Source organism: Rissa tridactyla, chromosome 3 (genome assembly GCF_028500815.1).
Source record: "Rissa tridactyla isolate bRisTri1 chromosome 3, bRisTri1.patW.cur.20221130, whole genome shotgun sequence".
NCBI classification, from domain to species: Eukaryota; Metazoa; Chordata; class Aves; order Charadriiformes; family Laridae; genus Rissa; species Rissa tridactyla.
This window is the reverse complement of record NC_071468.1, coordinates 67045500-67067361: the sequence shown is the minus strand read 5'-3', so window position 1 is coordinate 67067361 and position 21862 is coordinate 67045500. Positions and strand designations below refer to the sequence as shown.

General features: G+C 39.7%; 1 protein-coding gene across 6 annotated transcripts in view; it reads left to right on the top strand.

Moving 5' to 3' along the window:
• Positions 1-21552, top strand: part of LAMA2 (laminin subunit alpha 2) — a 376025-nt gene extending 354473 nt beyond the window's left edge. For 5 of the 6 annotated variants that reach the window (XM_054197441.1, XM_054197439.1, XM_054197436.1 and 2 more), the window contains 9 exons: positions 3530-3706; positions 4726-4939; positions 9371-9483; positions 11024-11213; positions 13625-13780; positions 17276-17429; positions 17781-17911; positions 18534-18756; positions 21282-21552. In XM_054197441.1, the coding sequence (XP_054053416.1) occupies positions 3530-3706; positions 4726-4939; positions 9371-9483; positions 11024-11213; positions 13625-13780; positions 17276-17429; positions 17781-17911; positions 18534-18756; positions 21282-21439 (1516 nt within the window). In that variant the 3' untranslated portion in view covers positions 21440-21552. Of the gene's footprint in view, positions 1-3529; positions 3707-4725; positions 4940-6863; positions 9320-9370; positions 9484-11023; positions 11214-13624; positions 13781-17275; positions 17430-17780; positions 17912-18533; positions 18757-21281 lie in introns of those variants that run through there. The other variant, XM_054197442.1, reaches the window with a different exon arrangement.
• The last annotated feature ends 310 nt before the right edge of the window (positions 21553-21862 follow it).

The following is a 21862-nucleotide window of genomic DNA, read 5'->3' as shown; positions in this document are numbered from 1 at the left end:
TTAACCTTCTGGTACTTGGCAAATATATTTTATTAATCGAATCTGTGGAGGAGAAATACTGCTCTGGTGCAGTAAATTGCCTTTTCAAAACATGGAGAAAAAAAGACCATTTTCAAAGTATATAAAACAGCAACAGCACAGCAGACAGTAGCCTTTTTGTGCTGGTGTATATACATGGGGTTATGGCAGTACCCAGCTAAATATGGTAAAACAGTGCAAACACACAGTCCCAGATAAATGGCAGTCATTCTTATTGCTGGAAAGCCATTGCAGACCTTCTCAGACCATGTTGTTTTAAACAGAATTTCACTTAAATTCTTTTGCCCTTTCTTAGACATTGTAAAAAATACTAATTACACTTCACCATTGAGAAAGTGACAAGAAACAGCATTGCTGTACTGTGTAGGACTCAGGCAGTCAGTATTATTTATGGCCTGGAAAGCCTTTGTTCCAAGCAGGTTGGTTGTGGACATTTGGACATACAAATATGTACATACTGTACAGACATTCAGTGGATTAGTGCACTATGCACAATGTTGTTCTCTTTTGTTTTAAAAAAAAAAATGAGGAAGATGTGACATCTAGCGTGTTACAAAATGCGCTTATCCAAGCATGCTGAACCCTAGGCTTCACCCTCTTACCCCAACAACGCTGCAGCTTTCTTGAGCAACAGTTGCTGTCTATTTAGTCCCGAGGTGTCCTTCTGTCCTCTTTATAATCTGCTTTGTTTGCATTGTCCTTTGTCAGTATCATTTTCTGACTGAATTTCTATTCTATCCTTAAAAAAAAAAATCTTGTAAATAATGCCTTCAGACAATGTCTCTTCCCAGCTTCGATGTTTTACCTCCCCAGTTGGAGGTAAAACTGCATATTCTTTGGGAGAAAAAATGTTATTTTGGAAATGGATGACTGCATTTTGCAAAACATTTTGTGTCACTATGACAGAACACAAATATGCAGATGATAATAAGAAGCTCGAAACAACAAAGTTCTTTTATGCAGTGCTATAGCAAGTACAGTAGCTTGACCTGTGAGAGTACATTAAGACACAATTGCTGTATAATGCCATCCAGTGATGATGCTTGTTCAGATGAAACCTCTGTTGTCAAAGTAGCTCTGTTACAAAACAAATTGTCTGAACTCTGCAGTTTCTGTAACCTGAAATGGATGTGAAAAGATATAAATTAAGATTAGCCCCTCCTCTGCTCATGACAAACTCAAGCTTTATTTGATTAAATATGAGGAACGTTGTTTAAAAACTCTTCAGAGAGATAATTGTCCATATAATTATGAAGTATTTGCTTTCTCTTCCAAGGTAATTATAGGATACTGTTGAAGACTAATGCACATCATTGTCTGGTTCTGCTTGGAGCCAAAATGTTTACTATGGTAATGGCTAAAGATGAGATGAAATATTGCATGCTGATGAAAATACTGGCAATCAGTAGCCATGACTACCATGCAGATGCCCAAAGGGTAACTCGAGTCTTGCCAGTCTGATTTCCCTACACTTAGCCTGGAGGCAGTGGAGAGTAGTGTCCTCCCTGGGACACTTCACAGGACCTAAATTAGTCTGTTGCTCTGAACTGCCCCCAGAGAAATCTCTCCTTCTTTTTCCACTGCTGAAGGGTCTGGGGGAAATTCTAGAGATTGTACCAAAAAAAAATCTTTTAATACCTGTTTCCTCCAGCCCTTTGAAAAATGAATCACTTTCTTATTCTACATCTTTCTAGACCAAATCCATCCAAAACTAGAAGGAATCTGGGCAATTTGCATGTAGTACAACAGTTATCTAATTCAGGTGCTTAAGTCACTATTCAGTTCTGTCTAGGACTTGTGTAAATAACAAAGCCAAGTGTTTTACAGATGAAAACCAGTCCCTTTTCAAGAAACATTTTCAATATTCATTTGCTAACATTTGTGATTATCGTTAAGGAAGAATATTGGAGTTCAATATAATTTTGCCAACTCCAATTGAAATTGGAGTTTCAATATAATAAAGTTGAAAAAAGTGAGGTTATTTGCCAGAAACTTGATTATATCCGATATGTTTTAAGGATGCTCAGTAATTCTGAAAAAATCAAGCTAATTACAGATACCAAACTTGGGTTTACATAACTAATTGTAGTCAACGATGCTTCAATAGTTAGGTCCTGGTGTTTAGTTTTGCATGACTGTAACACATCTGAAATAAAAACTGCACTTCATAAATCATATCAGATCATAAATCATATCAAATCATACCAGACACGCATATAGCTTTTTTTTTTTTTTTTGTGGTCCTGATTCTCTCCTGGCTAAATTCTATTAAATATAGTCTAACAACATAAAGAAATTATGCCAACTAGCATTCTGTATTCACCTTCAGAGATACTGAAGTTCTTATCCATCCCCTACAACTCAGCTCACCTTGTGCTGGATTTGTTCAGAAGCTGGAGATTTTCTATGTTTCATCAATGGTAAATTGTCCCAAAGACAGCAGTTAGATTTTTGACTCTTGTTGCTATACCTTATTATGTATGTTACCCATGAAAATAATCCACTGTCTCTCAATTCCACAGCCCTGACATTAAGGCAGCCTTCTCAGTATACACAATATATGGCTTGGCAAACCAGTTTTACACTTTCTGTCCCCTTTACCATGTTTCCTTGTAAATGCGGTACAAACCTGCAATGTTTGCATTTCTGTAGCTTTGACAGGCAAGAGCATTCAGCTTTTCTCTCACGTTTGGATTCTTACTTTTACCAGAATAATGCCTTTTGCTGTATTTACCCCTTTCCTCTTTGCTCTTTTTTCCATTTCCTGGCTTGGCTTGATCAGCCAGTGGTGCTGTGTTCCAGAGGCATCTACCTTCCTCCCTACAACCTTAACACTTATCTTCCACAGGGCTTCTTTGTCTTTGACTTGTAGCATATGCATTATCCATGAGAGAGAATTGTAGCACTTGTATCAGTACATGGTGAGCAATCAGTAGTTCTCCTACTCTGCCATCTCCTAAAAAAAAAAAAAAAAAAAGCCAACAAGATCTTTTAAAAAGTATATGGTATGTATCTGTGGTTGATTCTGTGATCAGAGCAGTCTGTAGCAGCGTTTGTCCCCCAGCAAGAAGGTAGTAACTTGTATAACCCAGGAAACAGGGAGCCCAAACAAAACGTGACCTCATGCTGTTTCCACCCCGCTGAGCACTAGATGATTGTACCTACCGTCCCAGTACAGCAGGTGGGCCCTTACCAGGTCAGTGTTGCCACACTACAAACCACTTCTTATTCGACCAGTGACTGATATTATCGCCTCTGTGCAGCATGGCTTTGCCAAGCTCTGTCAAAGAAATACCAAGGAAGCACAGCAGTATCTGAAAAACTTCTAGTGGTTAATATGCATTTAATGTGAGCTGCTAATTAACATCATTTGGGTTGCTCAGTGTTATAGCTGGTGTGAGAGTAAATGGGGCCTGCGAAGTGGTGATTTCAATACGAGCAATAACCAGAATAAAATATATATTTCTTTGCTTTCAAATCTTTTTCACAGGATGTTCACTGTTCAAGTAGATGAGGACAAAGTCCAGACTCAGAGATTGCCAACGGACCAGCCCATCTCTGTTAAGAAACTCTTCGTGGGGGGTACTTCTTCTCAGTTTCAGACTGCACCTCTCAGAAACATACCACCATTTGAGGGCTGTATATGGAATCTTGTCATTAATGCCACGTAAGTCTCACTGATGCCAACACATGTCCAGTTAATGAGGTCTGGTTAACTACTTTGGCTGCCAAAAGAAAACTCATTGTTGCAAGGAAGCATACTAACAGTAAGTCCTAGAATACGGTCTGTTTTCTTAATATGCCCTTCCTTTTTTTGTCTGCAGTATATGCTCTGTTTTACAGACAACACCTGTCTATTTATCCATAAAATCAGAGCAACTCAACAGTAACACTGCAATAAGACTTGCCTCAGTGATAGGCATTTATGGTGTACTGTAACAATTTATTTTAATTAAGGTTGATCTCCAAGATTATATAAATTCTGAGAACCACCATGGGAATTAATTTGCTTTGTGGAAAATGCATGCTGCAGTGATCTGGAAGGAATGTTTAAGTAAAAAGAAAGGGAATGGTGAATAAAGTAAAACCTCTATAGAAAGTTCCCATCTAAATCTTTCTTTCACATAACTGAAGTATCTCAATTAGGATCTCATCACCCCACATTCAGTGTACATCATAAATCATAGAATGGTTTCAGTCAGAAGGGACCTTAAAGATCATTTAGCTCGAACCCCCCTGCCATGGCCAGGGACACCTTCCACTATACCAGGCTGCTCAAAGCCCCATCCAGCCTGGTCTTGAACACTTCCAGGGATGGGGCATCCACAGCTTCTCTGGGCCACATAGAATCACAGAATGGTTTAGCTTGGAAGAAACCTTAAAAGATCATCTAGTTCCAACCCCCTCAGAGAGAAGGGCTTCTCCACAATGTGATTCAGCCTACCTAAGTTGGTAAAGCTTGACAAAGAGGATGCCTATCTGTCTGCACTGACTGTGGTAGGAAAGCCAATGGTGACTATCACATCTAATTTAAGGGTCCCACTTTGTACCTAAAAAGGTGGGATGAATCCTGGCTCTTGTGTCCCGTGAAGTGGAATTACACTGCAGCGTATAGCTGTTCTTTTTAAATGGGTGATAAAAAGGCAGAAAAAACCTAATTACATCAATTTCTTTGTGTTTTCTCAGCCCCATGGACTTTGCTCAACCCGTGTCCTTTGAAAATGCGGATATTGGCCAATGTCCCTCTCTAGAACCGGAGGTTAGGCCACCCGAGGATGAATATAAACCAATCCACACAACAGTTCTGATCCAACCTGAATCAGACACTAATGGGGAGAAAGAAAGACCAAGGACGACTCCTGCTTCCCCTCCTCCTCCACCATCTCTATCTTCAGCACTTGTAAGTGTAGATCAGTTCGCTCAGGTAAAGTTTGAAAAGTTCCAAGGCAAAATTGAAAAGCTAGCCATCAAGAATAATGAAGTCATTTGCCACAAAAATAGTAACAGTTCAGCATAATATTGTAAAGGGAACACCTTGTTGCAGGTCAGTAAAACGTGTGGATAATGGAAAACTGGTTGACATCATTTGCTTGGATTATCACAACGGTAATTTAAAGAACAACATAGGAAATAGAATTCGCTTTGGTTTGCATGCTTAGCCCTAACCCCTTGCACTTCAGAATGTAAGCCAAGCAATGTCTGATCACGATTGGAAGGGAAATTTTCCTATGGGAAGTCCATGTCATTATGATATTTCTTGTGCTGTTCTCTGAAGCACATGATAACAGCCGTGTCAGTGACAGGGTGAAGAAACAGGTAGACCAGATGTCTGTTTGATAGGGCAATTCCCCCACTGCTATTTTATAACTTCAGTCAGGAGACTTACGAACTTCAGAACTGAAACCCCAGACGCTGCTAAATTGAGCTCAACTGTTGTTGCCAGAAATCTTAAATAGCTAGATAGCGGCAAGCAGTCTTGTACAACAAAATTTAAGAAGGAACTTCTTCTGTCACAAGTGTAACAGGTTTACCAGTTGATACAACAGTTTACTGTCCAGAAAAGATATGTTCAGATATCTGAATATTAAACCGAATAATACATCCACTGGAAGATATTCGGGGGGTGGGGGGGGAAGGGACGACTCCTTTGCATTTTGTTACACCTGCATACAACCCACAGGTTTATGCAGGATATAGTTCAATATGAGTGAGGTTTCCAAACAGTGTGTGTGTAAATGTGTACCTGGAAATGGGAGCCTGGGGTTCAAGATGGGCAAGCTCCATCTTGATTATTACCCTACTCCAAGCCCCAGAGTTATATGGATCGGCCTTTTAATGCTCTAGGGCAGCATTTTTGATTCATTCCCAGAAGGTGGAGTAGTTGTAACACAAGGGCTCCGATGCATCTTTCTGCTTGGAGTTAAAAGTAAGCAAATTTACAGTATAGTAAGACCACCATAGAAAGATAAGGAACCAGGCAACAACTAAGGAAAAAGGGTTATGCAGCTTAATGCTCACTGCTGTGAGAGAGTGCAGTTATATTATCCCTGGATCAAGCATTATAAACAAAATAAAAAAAACAACACAGAAGTGCATGAGAGAGCAAGTGCACACTTTTGAAGACTCTAAGTACTAACTTTTAAATAGCAAAATTCAGAGGAATAGATCTACTCATTAATACCAGAAACTAGTCCCATCGTAACTAGGTGAGTTTTGTATATCTCAGATATAGAGCCATGATAACTTGAAACAGGAGTTCAAAATAAAAATCTAAATAAAACACTGTTACTTCACTTTCTCTCTTGGAAAAAATGAAACTGTTTTGGTATTCTGAAGACATGGAAGTGTTTTAAATAAAGCAAGCTTTTGGGTAGCTTTTACGTTCATCTAAGTAAGTTCTCCAAAGTATTTTTCTGGGGAATGTTGCAACAAATTAAGTAACTACAGCTTAATAATGAGATAGCACTCACATGACAGTTAATTACACAAAAGCTCAGTGTAGAAGGACGGCATACGGAAAATACACATCAGAAAAAAATTATTTCCACATAGGAGGCTTAAATAAGGTACCTGTTCTATTTAAGTCCTTTTAGGACCTTTTTTATCTCTATTATCCATCTGCATGTAAAGGGAGAGGGGGAGTTTAATCCCAAATGAAAAAAAACCCTACCCTCTACTAAAGGCAAGACAAGATCTAGAAGTAGGACAGTTGGGAAATATACTGGTCACCAGTCTGCTGCTGCTGCTGCTTGCTACGGACGCCAAAATGTTTCTCAACATTGGGTAACTGCTGCTTCTGCCTCATGTTATTCACTGCTTCTCAGGATTCGCTTGCCACTGAAATGAAGAGCGCCAGCATTACTTCTGCATTTGACTCCATGACGGTATCTTCCACCATTTCTCCATGCATTACTTCATTGTTTTATTAACACTATTCGATGAGCTGTGGGGACTGTTTCAGTGGTGCTGCCTTTTTCCCCTAATTACTTGCTTTATAATTACTAATACAGCATTGTTTGTAGAGAATGTGTGACAGTCCACCAGTGGGCTTTTCTGTTCTTCATTTCCACTGTGATACATGCTTAACTTCTTGACCTTGACCTTCCGGTCAAGTCCCTGACATCTGACAAGACTCAAGTGTTAAGTGCAGCTGAAGAGTTCAGTCTTGGGGCTCTCAGGTAATATGGGAGATTATTAAGCAGCCATGTTTAAACCTAGAATACCTTAAGGCCATTACAGAAAAAACAAAGCCAGGATATTTTAATATAGGCATATAATCCATGCCTAGTTCACTGTCTCGTGAAGGCTGTAAAGCTGTCTGTCCTTAGATAAAGTGAAAGCAGAGAGAGACTTGGAATAAAACCTCAAAGTTTTTGAAGTGTGCCCTGTTAACTTTTTTCCTTTTACTGAAATTTCCACATCAATCTAATGAATGTTGATTAATATTGGTCAGTATTTATCCGTAAAGCTTGCTATGATTCCAACCATCACCAGTGTGTCTAGTACTCTCCCCGACTCCCTGCCCTTCCTTACTTACAGTCCTCCTCCTGGGATGAAGAAAAACTGCCCTGTCTGATGATGCTGGGGAGCAGCTAAAGTGTCGGGGTCAGACCCTGTACTAACAAACCTGCCTAGGATTTACTGTCAGAATATGTCCTTTTACCATCTAGTATGTAAAAGCGTGCCACAGAAAAGTGTGTGTTAGTGTATTTTCCAATTCTTTCCTGTAGGTCTAGTACCATAATTAGTCCCTATCTTCGAATTTTAGCAGGCCCAAATGCTATTGAAAGTATCGTATACACAGTATTGTTATTAACATAGTTGTTAAGCTTCTAGATAAACCTGTAAAGCTTAAAATAATTAGAAACTTTACCCAGCATTATGGGAATATGTTGGGGGTTTTTTTTATTTGATGATCACTGGAAGACTGCTATCACACATTCATAGTTTGCTTTGGTCTGCTGAGTTTTCCCCATTTTTTCCCTCCATTGCACATTGGTGTACTTGTCATAATGCATGGTGTTCTACTCATATTCAAACCACCGCATTCATTGTGGAAAAGTAATTTTTAGAAGTGCACTATACTGTTGTGAAGATTTTTTTTTTGTGTGTGTGACACCTGAAGGCAAAAAATGTAACACCACTGAAAAACTAAGTGAAAGGGGGAAAGAAATGTCCTCTTTGTGGCTGACATCTCAGTGCCTGATGAGTCACTCATGGCATTTTCAAAATGTTTCACAGAAAGGGCTCTTTGTCGGCAGAGCACTGCACCTTGTGCTTTGCAGGCCCTTGCTGAGTCAGGGCTCAAATAAGAGACTGTCACAAATCCAAAATGATATCAGACACAGTGCTTAAAAACAGAGCTGGCAGCTATCAAAGTTTGTTTTTTTTTCCCAGCGGTATTGTCCTGATATTGTGTTGTGTTAGATCCTTTGAGTAGTTTCTTCACAATACTCTCAGTGGGAGGCAAAAGCTAGACATGAGCAGGGGCTGGTAATTACCATGGTCTCTCATTGCCCCAGGCACCCCTATACAAGAGCTTTAGGGCTAGAGATTAAAAGACCTGGTGAAATTAAAAAGAGAAAATTATACCGGGCAGAAGATATTTTACCTTCCATTGTTGCACCACTTTAATAGAAGTGGAACAGACAGGGAGGAGTTTCTTTCTTTACCCCCCGGGTAATGTGTCTGCGTTAGACAGCTCAGGGAGTTTAAGAGTTGCTACTTCTATCCATCACTTATTTGGCTTCCCTTATTGTTTGTGGAGGCCTTTCAACAGCAACAGGGGAGACAACAGCACATTAAACAAAGAATACAATTGTAAAACAATACAAAGTAGTAAAATGGGGGACTCATTGATAGGTGCAGGATCTGAAACTACTTTTAACTCATTATTTTTAAGGTGGCTAGATTGCAAGTCGACAGCAGAGCATCCCTTTAGAACTTAAGTCTTGCTTCATTTCTGTAAGAGGGCATCCTACTGTGTAAAACTCAGTTATGTGTGCTAAGAGTACACTGGGCTGCCTGGAAATCACTTAAGACTCTTGTAAACATCCACTGGTGGCATGAAAGCAGCAATGTTCATAGATTACTTTTATTTGCTTTTACAACCAGCTTACTGAGCTGTGCCTTTACACCAAGTTCCTGTCATACTGGTTTATAACTTTAGCTGGTGTGATGAGACATCAACACGCTGGAAAACTGCAGGGCCAGTGTGCGGACTAGGTGGAATATTCTAACTTCTGAGCGCTTGGAAGACTTCCAGCGTGTGTGCAGCTGAGACAGATAGATAGAAAATAGGAAGTTTGTCTGATTGCTGTATATTTTACAGGACTCCTGTGCCGCTGACACAGAACCCGCCATTTTGGAAGGTGGCAAGCAATTTGGTCTTTCAAGAAACAGCCACATTGCAGTTGCGTTTGATGACACCAAAGTGAAAAACAGGTATATTGCTTTTTTCAGCAATGAGTTTTGATGGAGTAATGTCAAAATAAAATGCCCCTTCTAATATTCTCAAAAGCACCTCCCAAAATTATGGGCGTAATCTGAAAAAGATCACATCCCATGGCTAATTCATTTCATTAAGCAAACATAACAAGCATTAAAGCATGAAATCTAGGTAATGAAGTGCCCACCTAAGTAGCTCTCACAAAAGCAGTTTACCTCTTTGTTTGTAAAGGTTTGGGCGCACACAGATCCCAGACTGATTTGCAGACAAACAAACAGAAGAATGAAACCAGGTCATGCAACTGAGTTCATAGGTTGCTTTTTCAGAAGAAAGTTTCTCAGTTCAGTAACTTGATAATTTCTTGTAATAAGCAAACCTTTTTTCCGCATTTCCTCCAATAGTTAAGATGAAGCTTGCACACTAAACAGGCAAAATGACATTGCTCTCCCGAAGTATAACAATATATACATATACATGTTGATATACAAAGGAATTCACAGAGCTACTTATAAAAATACAGCTTTTTTCAGTGGACTTGTGAAGCTATAACTTGTAAATTGTTCATTTTTGCTCTGAAGGCACGTCATCATTAAAAAACGTGCCATCTCACACACCACTAAATGTTTTTGCTGCCTTGTAGTTTACACGTACGCCAGCATCACACCTATTTTTACTTATAAAGATGCTGTACTGCATATTTTCACATATGCTAATTTTAGAAAACTAGGAGATTAATTAAAAGAAATATGTAATCCTGCAGTCCTGCCTGTCTTCTTTTCAAATAAGAATCCTGGCTTGATCATTTTCATGCAATGATTTTTCATGTTTCTATTATCAGCTACTTTCAGGTACTGACTTTGCAGCTAGGTTAGTGATGTGCTGCCAGTACAACCTTAGCTTCTAGATAATCTAAATCATTTCTTCCCAGGTTCTTTGCTGGAGGGAGGTTTTTGACATTGCCATTCTGTCCAAGGGTCCAGTGTTTTTCACAGGATAGCAGACCTCCGACGAGATACACTCCCATTTTCAGTTGGGAGAAATCAGAATAAGTGTTTTATATCCTGATCGTAAACTCTTCTCTCTGCATCTTTAAAAGTTTTGCAACCTGTCTTCAGGCGATACAACTCATTAGAAACTCAACATTTGCCAGCTGTCACTACAGTTCGCCCCTCTTAGTGAGCATTACGTGTGTGGATGACAGATAACACTGCTGGAATTTTACAAGTGCTGGGCTTTTCTAGCAACTACAGCTGCAGCTGAGAATTGTGTCTTGAAATTCTGTGCCAAGGTTGCACTTTTGTATTTCCACAGGAAAGGGACTGATGAACACCCACATATGAGGGATCAGATATGTGTGAAATAAAATTTGCATATAGCCAAATTATTTTTCTTAAACCCTGGTGGACAAATAAATGGACCACTAAATGTAAAGTTTTGTTAGAGAAACACAAACAGGTAAAGCAGATAAATTTGTCTACTGTGTGACCCTGACTATCTTTTCCTTTGTTTCTGTTTTCTTGTTTGTTTGATTTTCAGACTTACAATTGAATTTGAAGTCCGAACAACGGCTGATTCTGGCTTGATGTTTTACATGGCCCGCATCAACCATGCTGATTTTGCTACAGTCCAGCTAAAGAATGGGCTGCCTTACTTCAGCTATGATCTGGGGAGTGGAGACACCAACACAATGATTTCCAACAAAATAAATGATGGCCGGTGGCACAAGGTAGAATAGTCACTATGCTAAATTATTCTTTGTAATGCTAAGAGTGAGCTTTGTTTTGCCTTAAGATATTTGCAAAATGTAGTCTATACAAGCTAAACCTTACAACTAGGCATTTCTGTAGTCTGCAAAATTTGTGCTTTCGGATGCACTGTTGAGTACGTGGTACGTATTCTACTAACAAAATAGTTCATGCTGATCTTCTTTGAAAACTGCCCTTCATTCTGAACATACTTAGAGTAAGTCCCATGTATGGTAAAGAACTGCAGAAAATGTTCCATCTTGCCACTCAGGTGAGTATCAGCTCATTGGATTGAATACATCATTAAAGCCAGTTGTTTCTTTGTTAATTAATGTCACTGTTCAGCCATAATGCTAAGAACAAAGAAAAGGAAAAAAAAAAAGACTTCAGTAAATCTTTCCTACATTGTTAATTCAATTCATTAGGGAATAAATATGATATTCAGGGATGTATTTGGGAGCCCTTTCTGTGACTTTATGAGAGGAAGCATTTATATAAAATGCCTGTGGCTTCCGGGTGGTAAGCGAAAGAGTAATATCACAACCATGAAGTTTAGTATTTACTGGGCCAAGGACAACAGACACATAGTACATTCATTAGGTAACATGCTTGAGGGCACCAATAAAGACACAGAAGAAAAGAATATACGTAACCATGTATTCAAGATATGTACTATAAGAGACATTATATTTTGGACACATATTTGGAAACTCACCATCCACATCTCTATCACCAAATGAGAAGAAAACTCATTGAGTTTTCTGTTATGCTTCAGTTGCTCTTACCAAACCCTCTTTGCAGTCATACTTAGTCCCTCTTTGCTTCATTCCCATCCTGTTCCACAGGAATTTTATTTTCACTGGATTTTTATTCATTAATTTTTTGATGATAGTGAGTCTCTAAAAAAATCAAGGTATTTCACAAGGGGAAAAAATAAAATTGTAGTCATATTTATCTGTTTTACATAATGCCTAGGAGCACTGGCAGTGGACCATGGCCCCTTTCTGCTAAACACTCTATAGATAAAGAAGAAAGAAATATTTTTTGCCCTTTTAGCCATTTTCTCTATATTCTAAGAGAACAAACTGAAGCATATATTCTTAACGCAAGACTATGCTCTTTGGGCACGCGGCTTGGCACTCTGCGAGAGAGGGACCCTTGTTGTAGATGCCATTTTTGTAGGAGAGAACGGAGACAAAATCCAGTTGCAGTTTCCAAAAAGCACAAGGAAGTCTATTTTGGGAGGAGGAAAAGGGTAACCTCTTTAATACAAGAGGTTGTTTTTAAGAAAGCAAGGGGTTGTCCTTAAAATAATCCTTTTAGTGAGAACCTTTTCTCCATTTGAAATGCTTTAGGTTGAAACATGTCCATCAGACCTACAGAAGCCACATCATGCTGCTGCTGTCTCTTTAGGTCCTCTGTAAGACTGTCTATTGCCAGCTCAAGTCTCAGTCACCAAACCCTCCTTCTGCCCAGGGCGTAACCGTCCATCTCAAATTTACAGTTGTCTATAAACACCAAGTTCAGTCCCTCGCCTTCAGTCCACCCCTTGTCAGTGCTCAGTCACTCCCATTGCGTGACAGATGTGCTGCCACACTGAAGCAGGAGCAGCCATGTTAAGGAAAAGCCAAAAAAAATGCCGTAGCTCTGTCTTTGCTAGCCTGGTGAACTAACCACTGTGCTGTTTAGAAATCTGCCAATGTGCCTGTTGCATTTTACATTTATCCCTTTTTTATACAGACCCATCATTATACTGATTTGTAGAGATTTCAGTATAAACCTTTGGAAAGAAACTGGCCTATGGTGGTTGGGGTAGAATTTCCTCAACTCTTCAGCAATTGCATTTCCTCCATGCGATTCACAGCCCATTTGTCTGAACAAAAGCCATAACACTAACAGAACATAGTTGGTATTATATTTACTCTAGCATGAACTGTGATCTGAGGCACGTCCAAACTAGTGGAATCATAAACTCAATATTGTCTGCAAACATGTGCTGCAGTAAAGATTTGCCACCAGTGCCATTAATATTCAGCATTTACTATTCTCAGTATTTAAAATTGCTACTTGATTCCAGGAAAAACGATATTGTAGCATGCCTCTGATAGTAAAGGAACCCCAAGCCCTTTCAGTAATTCTGACAAATAATAGTCATGATGCCTCCTGACCTAGAGCTAATTAAAAGGCAGTCATATGTTTGCATAAGACCTTGTGCTGGAGCTCTGTTCCATGAACATCATCCACAGTTGCTGCCATGGTACTTCTCTTAGCTACTCCTACTACTTTCTCCTGTATTGTTACATATTTTGGACTATAAAGCTAGTTACAATCTGGAAACGCTTTGTTGTCAGAAAACTATCTGTAATTGTATTGCATTTGTGTGTCTTTTTAGATTAAAGTCATTCGAACCAAGCAAGAAGGAAACCTTATAGTAGATGATGTTTCAAACAGAACTGTTAGCCCCAAGAAGGCTGATATATTGGATGTTGTAGGAATGCTGTATGTTGGAGGATTGCCCATTAACTACACAACTAGAAGAATTGGCCCGGTAAGCAAGTTCAATTAAATTACCCTACAGTCCTTAAATATGTCTTGATTGGTACCAATGTCGTCTGTTTTGTTTTGCTTTTCCCCAAGACTACCCAAGAATATTAATATTATGAATCCTACTGGAGGTAGACTACGTTCTTTCAGTGGAAAGATCTGACTCAGAACCCAGTTAATGAAAAGAATGAGAAATAGCTGAGTTAGTTACTGTTAAGGAAAAGTAGAAAGATCCGTACACTTGCATCCACTTGGGTCACTGCACAGCTAGAGTTTAAGGTTCTGAATACTACTTGTCCTTTCTCTTGGCTGTAATTCATCTAGCTATTAAGTGCTAATGAACAGTGAAAGTGTCTCCTAAGAGAAGCAGTAGAAGCCAAAATTACCGTGGACAAAGTACCCAGTAGTACAGCTGCTTACTGTAGTAATTGGTTTTGTGTTGTTATTATTAAACTAGGCGAGAATGTATTTTGAAGTAAGGCCATGAAAACTCTGTTGTCCTCTTCCTGTTTCCAAATCAAATATGCATATATCAATTTGTCACTGTTTCAGTCTAAATGCCCAGCTTCCATGCTGGCACAGAACATACCTTCGTAACCAGACAGCCCAGAGAGGTGAATATTATTTTGGTCTAAACTTTGCATAATTAACTAGGAACACTGTATTCCCTCACTCAGGCCATTTATTGCATCTATCCACACAACTCCGTGTCAGTCACCTCACTTTCCTGCTGCCCTCCCACCCGCCAGGATATGCCAATATCAGAATTGGAGAAAAACTCTTCCCTGCATTATTTTTCTCTCTGTGCAGAGGGGTCTTTCAAAGCAGAAACCAGAACTTGAGTGAATTTACTTATAAAAAGCAACAAATGAGGCATATAGTGCAGCACAGTGCAAATGACTGGAATTTCAGTAGCAGCTATGTCTAGGCTCATTCTGGGTGGTTATACAGAATCGGCAAAGAGGAGGCAAAAGTACAGATTCATGCAAGGAAACAAACCAGACTCTCAAAGAAAGTGCACATGAGTAAATACCATTGTAGTAAAATGATTATGGAATGGCAAATACTAGTCTATAGACAGGCAAGAGTCCACCAGTTGGGGTGGACAAAATAATTACAGAAAAGGAATTCCTAGATCCTGCTTAAACAAGTCACTATAATAATTCATGGATGGGCAATGAAGAGAAAGAGTTACCACTCTAAATCTGAGAGTCATATTCCATAGAGAAAACTGATCTGTAAAATCATATTTCTCAGCACATTTTGAATTGTGCAGAAAGCCCGACTTGAGGCAAATCTAATGATCATTTGGCTTTACCAAACCAGATCTGAGGCACTGAAAAACAAAAGCTGTACTTAACTGCCCACAAAATATAACTCCTAATACTATCAAATTATGCTCTTTGAAATACATCTGCAATTTACAAATACTAATCTAGGGAGAAGGACAATACTAAATCCTTACCTACTGCTCCTTGTCAGAAGTAATGGAGGGAACCCGTACAGATAAATGGCTCAGTCGGGCAATAACAGCCGTGTCAGATCCTGACAGTCTTATGTGCTTTGGGATTTAAATGAAGTTGTAACTTCAAATGTCATTCACATAAGGTAAAAACCAGTGCTCGCCTTTCAATCATTCTCAGTAAAATACACCACTTGATGTATTAAGAGTGTTGTGTTGTAGGCTTCATGAAGCAAAGTGAGTTGAAAGCATGTATTATCTTAGGGCTTTCTGCTAAACACACATCACCCTTTTTAGACACTAATCTAACACGTAACCGTAGGTGGTCTGGCATCCTGTTCAGTGCAGAAGACTGATACCTACTTGTTTGGCTTCAGCAGATGTCACATTTTAAGCACTCCAAACTCTGCTTACAGCAAAAGATGTTATATTGCCAGTTACCATCCTAAAGCATTACCAGATTTGCTTTTCCACAGGGAAGGTGAAGTTTTAAAGTTAGAGAATGTTGTTGAGTTGTCTACAAATCTTGCATTGCTATGATTTATTCTCACAGTGAAGGTGGCAAGATTTGTTTTCTTTTGTGGCGTTTTTTCTTTTTTGGTAACAAAAGTTGTTGATCTGGAGATGACTTTCACTTAGAAACTAGGAAAAGGTCTATTTATGAAGACAGAAAGCATTGCTCAGCTCAGAACTGAAATTATTCACTGATATTGCACAAGTTCTCATGAAAATTTTGTACAGATGTATTTAGCAGTAATAAGCTATATAATTACACAGTACATTCAGCTTTGATGTACAAGGAAAGAAATTCTTTGGAAATTCTTTCAAATTACTAGTCGGGATATTATTAGAGGAGGTAGGGTGCAAGAGTCAAGACTTCTTTCTGCGGGTGTGCCTTTCTCCTTTCTGTATTTGTACATATTTCTATGCTGTATTCTGTATGCTGATTTTTATTTTCCTCCTTCCTCCTGCATTGCTTCCTCTTACGTCTTCCTTTTCTTCCTCAAAGTACAAGTTTATCATTTTCCTCTCTCCCACTGATATTAGGGATAAATTTTCCTAACTATAAGTCAAAGATCAAAGCCGTTGCCTAAAGCCGAGAAACAAAATGCAGCTTCTGCACACCTCAGAGAGGAAAGGGAGGGAGAGCTCTGGGGGAGATGCCAGTGGCTCCCAGAGGTCCCACTGGGATGTGCTAATCACAGAGATGAGCCCTGGGGCACCTCGGGGTGTAGCCTGGGCAGCCCCACGCTCCTGCCCTAGGTGGGATCGCATTTCCTTCACCACCCGCTTCAGTGTGCACATACCACCCGCTCGGAGTCGCAGTAATGTGCTCCCAGTGCAGACGCCAAACTGCAGTTGCAGTTTGCTACCCTGCACAGGAGCCTCCCTACACCCGAGCACATCCCACACCTCCACCTGCCTCTCTGGCCAACAGAGTGGCCCTTGTCACCGTGGTCACCAGACCTACATACGGTTATTATATGGAGAACTATGTACAGTCAACAACCCTTACGCAGGGGCTTTGTTCATTTTAGTAGCTGTCTACCTGCATTAGCTCTTCTTACCATGCAACATTAGGCCCATAGTAAAGTGATTAAAGGAGGGGAAAAAAAAAAAAAAGCCCTAGTAAAATTACCAGCAGCCCAAAGAACTGTATCCAGTATCTTCATCTACTCGCAAACCCCATAACCTAGTCAATTAAAAAGGTAAAGTATAGGCCATTAAATTCCTGCATTGCTGATGTAATTTGCTATGTTTCATTATGCAGTATATTATTTTATGTTCCCTCCATTAAGCCAAATAGATGTGACTCAGATCACATCCCTGAAAAGTAATGTAATTCATCCTCAGTACAACTGAGATTAGATTCCAATTACAATCAGATATTAAGGATTAGCCATGTAAAATTCAAGTTTTATTCAGCTCCATAAATCCAGCAGAGAAGCAGAGGAAGGATACTTTTTCATGACTTACTTTAGGCCTTTATTCTGAGTATTTTAGCCTGCTTTGCACAGTTACACATTTTGACTGCAGGTCACCTATAGCATCGACGGCTGCATCAGAAGTTTTAAAATGACAGAATCACCTGTTGACCTGGATAATCCAACTTCCAGCTTCAATGTTGGAAAATGCTTTGTCACTGCACAGAAAGGAACATACTTCGATGGAACAGGCTTTGCCAAAACAGGTAACGAACAGCAATTCTGCTGGTATTGCAATGAATAGAGAAAGAGGAGATGCTGCTTTGAAAAACACACAGTGCTACCTAACTCCCGTTGGCTGGAGGCAAAGTGAGACCAATATTTGAAACTCTTGCTCATCATTTTTAATTATCTTGCCTAGGGGTAGACTATATGGCTTTCACAAGGTCTCACAGCCACCATAACAGTTACTTACATGATTTCATGTGAAATGGAGTGCATTAATGATGCTGAGTTAGTTATCTTGCATAACTGGCAACACACTTTGTGTGATTATTAGGAATAATGTATCAAAATGCTTTTCTTCACTTTATTATGCTTCCTTTTTTCTCTCCAAGTTGGTGCATACAAAGTGGGAACAGACCTGCTCGTGGAATTTGAATTCCGTACAACACGAATGAATGGTGTTCTCCTAGGAGTCAGCAGCCAAAAAATGGATGGGCTGGGCATCGAGTTAGTTGACGGAAAGGTGAGTAGTGAAGCATTTTTTGCTCTTTATAGAGACTGCTTTTAGAAAGCAGAGGTAGTTTAAATGCAAGTTTACAATACCAGTCTCAAGGTGTCTCAGTCAATATCAGGGCTCTCCTTCCATGCAGCACTTGCCACTTCAAGAGGGCCTTGCACTTTTACAAAGATATTTTAAAAGATTCTATAACACTTGAGTTTCCTAAAACTGCAAAATCAGGACTTAAATTAGTGAGAATATGAAAAGTTTTGAGGAAAGGCTTTGTCATTAATAATACTAGTTTCTTGTGTGTATCTTTCTTTTCCTTCACAGTCTGGAAAACCAGTCAGTAATCTATCACTATAAAGATCTTGGGGTGGGGGTGTGAAACACCTCAAAACTAAGACAAAAAAAATGGAAAAATGACAATGTATACAAAAATTTTGCATATTTCCACTAGTGTTTTCTCTCAGTGACATAACCCAGATCCCAGAAGGACAGCAATCCACGTAGAGTCTGGTATTAAATTAGAGCTTTAGTGTGGGCAGTCAGAGCATGTTGACTTTAAATAAACAAAAGAAAGAAAGAAACAAACAAAAAAATAACTATAGAACCGTTTTGAGAACTTCCCTGTCACGCTTTCCAGGTGATGTTTCACGTTGACAATGGTGCAGGCCGATTCTCTGCTATCTATGAGCCCGATGCACCAGGCAGCTTGTGTGACGGACAGTGGCACAAGGTTCTTGCAAACAAGATCAAACACCGTTTAGAGCTGACTGTGGATGGCAGACAGGTGGATGGCAACAGCCCAAACAGGGCCTCCACCTCAGCAGACACCAACGACCCTGTCTATGTCGGAGGATATCCTGGTGAGCATTTGACACACAGATGATGCTTTACGTTCTAGCAACACTGCCTTGGTAATGTCTTAAATGCAATTAGAAACTAGTATGCTAAAGATGATGGGTAAGACTGTCCGAGGTTGCATCAGTTGGCATGGGTGCTTGTTTCTGCATCCAGCTGCATTTCAGAACAAGAAGTTCTGCAGCAGCCAGGGACTCCCACAGATCCCCCTGCCCCGTCTCAAAGGTAGGTGCTGTTACAGAGGAGCAGGCAGATGTTCTGCCGTCTGTTGCCCACACACACACAGAGCCTTCCTCTTAACTGTTAGGCTGTTACTAAAAAGAAGTGTTTATGTTTCACTAGTTACAGCATTTGGCGGTTTTAAATGTAACTTAAGAATGTCAAATTTAAATTTAACTAAAGAGTGCATATATGCCCTTGCTGGGGCAGGGCACTGTCTGTGGAAATCAGCCTGTAAAACCTGAGGACCACAGGTGGACACGTGGACCACAGCTTGCACAGAGAGGTGAGAGGACACCATCTCTTTCTGATGAATGTCTTTGCTCGTGGTCTGGTGGTTTGTAAAGGAAAAAAAAACAAAACAAAAAAAATTTGCTATTTGCTGTTCTGGAAGTCCTCAGGAGAATTTGCTTCGTTCAGAGGTAATCGATCAGGCTCCAGAACTGGACTGAGCTCTGTAGCTAGCTTCATCTTCACTAAGCTGTTAGTGAATGCTAGTATTCATCTGTTCGTAGACAATCAACAAGTTTATCTAATAACAGCTTCCTTTCTGAAAACACAGTTCAGATGTTTGCAAAGGGCCAGTGTTGTTGCATTTGTAATAAAGTTTCTCTCTAGTTTGCAAAATAAAAAAGCTGAGTATGTTTGCAGTATGTGCCTGCTGCAGTGCATACTGAGGTCAAATGCAAGATGCCTCTTAATTCCTAAATGATTTTCTGGAAGTTGTTTCCCCCCCCCATTCTAATGCGTGATAACAGTGCATCCAAGAAGCCTTCTCTCTCAACCTCCAGAATGTTTTGATGCTGAGCTATGAGAGTTATACTTCAGTCACAGTGACTATCGATAAGGACCAATAACTTTGTGCCAGAAGGAAAACAGCTTTGTAGCAGCCTTTTTATAACAAAACAGGATTAGAGCATAGGAGCCAGCACTAAAGAAACACTGCAGATGGAATTAGTTACTGTCTCGTTCTGGACTGAACATAGCAGGAGAAACAAATGGAAGTAACACTGCAATCTGTACAAAACAAGCCTACGCTTACATCATGTTGAAGTGATATTCCTGAGTTCAGCCACATGGCAAGTTATGGAATTATTTAATAAAATTGCATGCACATTTAAACAGCTCACGCTTCTCTTGCTGTCTAGTCTAGCTCATCCAAGATTTGTTTTAACAGTCCCAATACTTAGACAGCCTCATCACAAATTTAAAATATGGTGTCACGGGATTTTGTAAAATTAGTAAGCGTTTGCATTTTCCAGTCCCCTTGAGGCTTCTCCTGGCTGCCTAAACAGTGCAGAACAGTTGTAAACCAGCTGGAATTAGCTGGTGGAGAATTTCCTATGCAGAGAAACTTTTCGCCACCAGAGCGTGGGCAAGGATATAAATTTCTGGCTACCCATAAAAGCCATTACTCATCTCCTACTATCACCCTTCTCTGTGCAAGGAGGGACAGATGGATTCAACCATCTCATCCTTTGTGAAACGGCATATTGCTGTGGCCAGTCAGTCCTCTACAGGCGTAAAGTTATTTCTGCAACCCTTACTTTATCAGTCACATAGATTTGTATCAAAGTGCATCCCTGTAGCCACTTTTTCACTTGGAAGAACACTGAGAAACAAGTTGGGCCATGAATTTCAAGCAGTTGAGAGAAATATTTCCATCTTCCCGGTCAGACCAGCCTTCACTTCTATCATCTGGTCACACTAGAATAGTTCCCTCCTTTAGTGGAAGAGATGTACTCAAATCCCTGGCTTTACTGTTAGTAAGAAAAAATACAAATCAGAATGCTTGAAAACTCTCAAAACCTCAAATGACAGCTGAAGCCCATACTGAGGAACTGACTTTCTCATGATGTTAGGGTTGAGAATTGCACCCATTTTGGCTTTTTTTTCCTTCTGTTATTCTGTGGATAAATAGCTTGAGGAGGTGGAGGTCAGCAGGACTAGCATGTATGCTTCCTACACCATTTGTAACTGGCAAGCTGCTATTTGGCCATTGTCCTTGATTTCCTTTATGTCACGTAACTGAGTTACATGGTTTACAAGGGCAGTTCAAATGTGTTCAGATTCTGCCACTGTCATGCTAGGAGGAAAAAAGGAAAGAAGACTGGGTTGTTACCGCTAACATAAGCATTTATCACGTTCACTCATAATGTTTGTCATTTTTGGAATAAAGAAGATATACAGCAAATAAAACATAATAATACATAGCTGGGGACATCTATACTCCTGCAGGACTCTCAAAGAGCAAACAAAGTATCAACTCAAACTAACATAATTCTTTTTGCCTTTTTTTCCTCTCCTTCAGATGGCGTGACCCAGTTTGGGCTGACCACTAATATCCGTTTTAAAGGATGTATTCGGTTTCTGAAGCTCACCAAGGGTACTGCTAAACCTCAAGAGATTAACTTCAGCAAAGCTTTGGAGCTGAAGGGTGTTCAACCACTGTCATGCCCTGCAAACTAACTGTCATTCAGCTGTTTATATAAGCACCTCAGATTAAGAAAGAAAAAAAAATCTATATATACATTGCATTCATAATAAAATGTCTTTATGCAAGTATTTAAGTAGTGTTTGTGGTATTTTCAAATGGCTATTTCAAGGTAACTCCCAAGAAGGCAAGAACAAATCCTTTCCCCGAACCCCCTTCATTAAGGGAGTAGAGCAATAATTTTTAGCTGTCTCTTTCCTGATAGCTTGAAATGGAAACGTTTCATCATTCAATTGCTGAGTGAGATCACGTATTATGCAGGGTGTTCCTTTACTACAGAACTAGAATCATAGAATATCTCAAGTTGGAAGGGATGTATAAGGATCATCGAGTCCAACTCCCTGAAATGCTCCCTAAATACTTCTGGTGAGGTAGATCTGTAAACTCGTGTTCCTTTA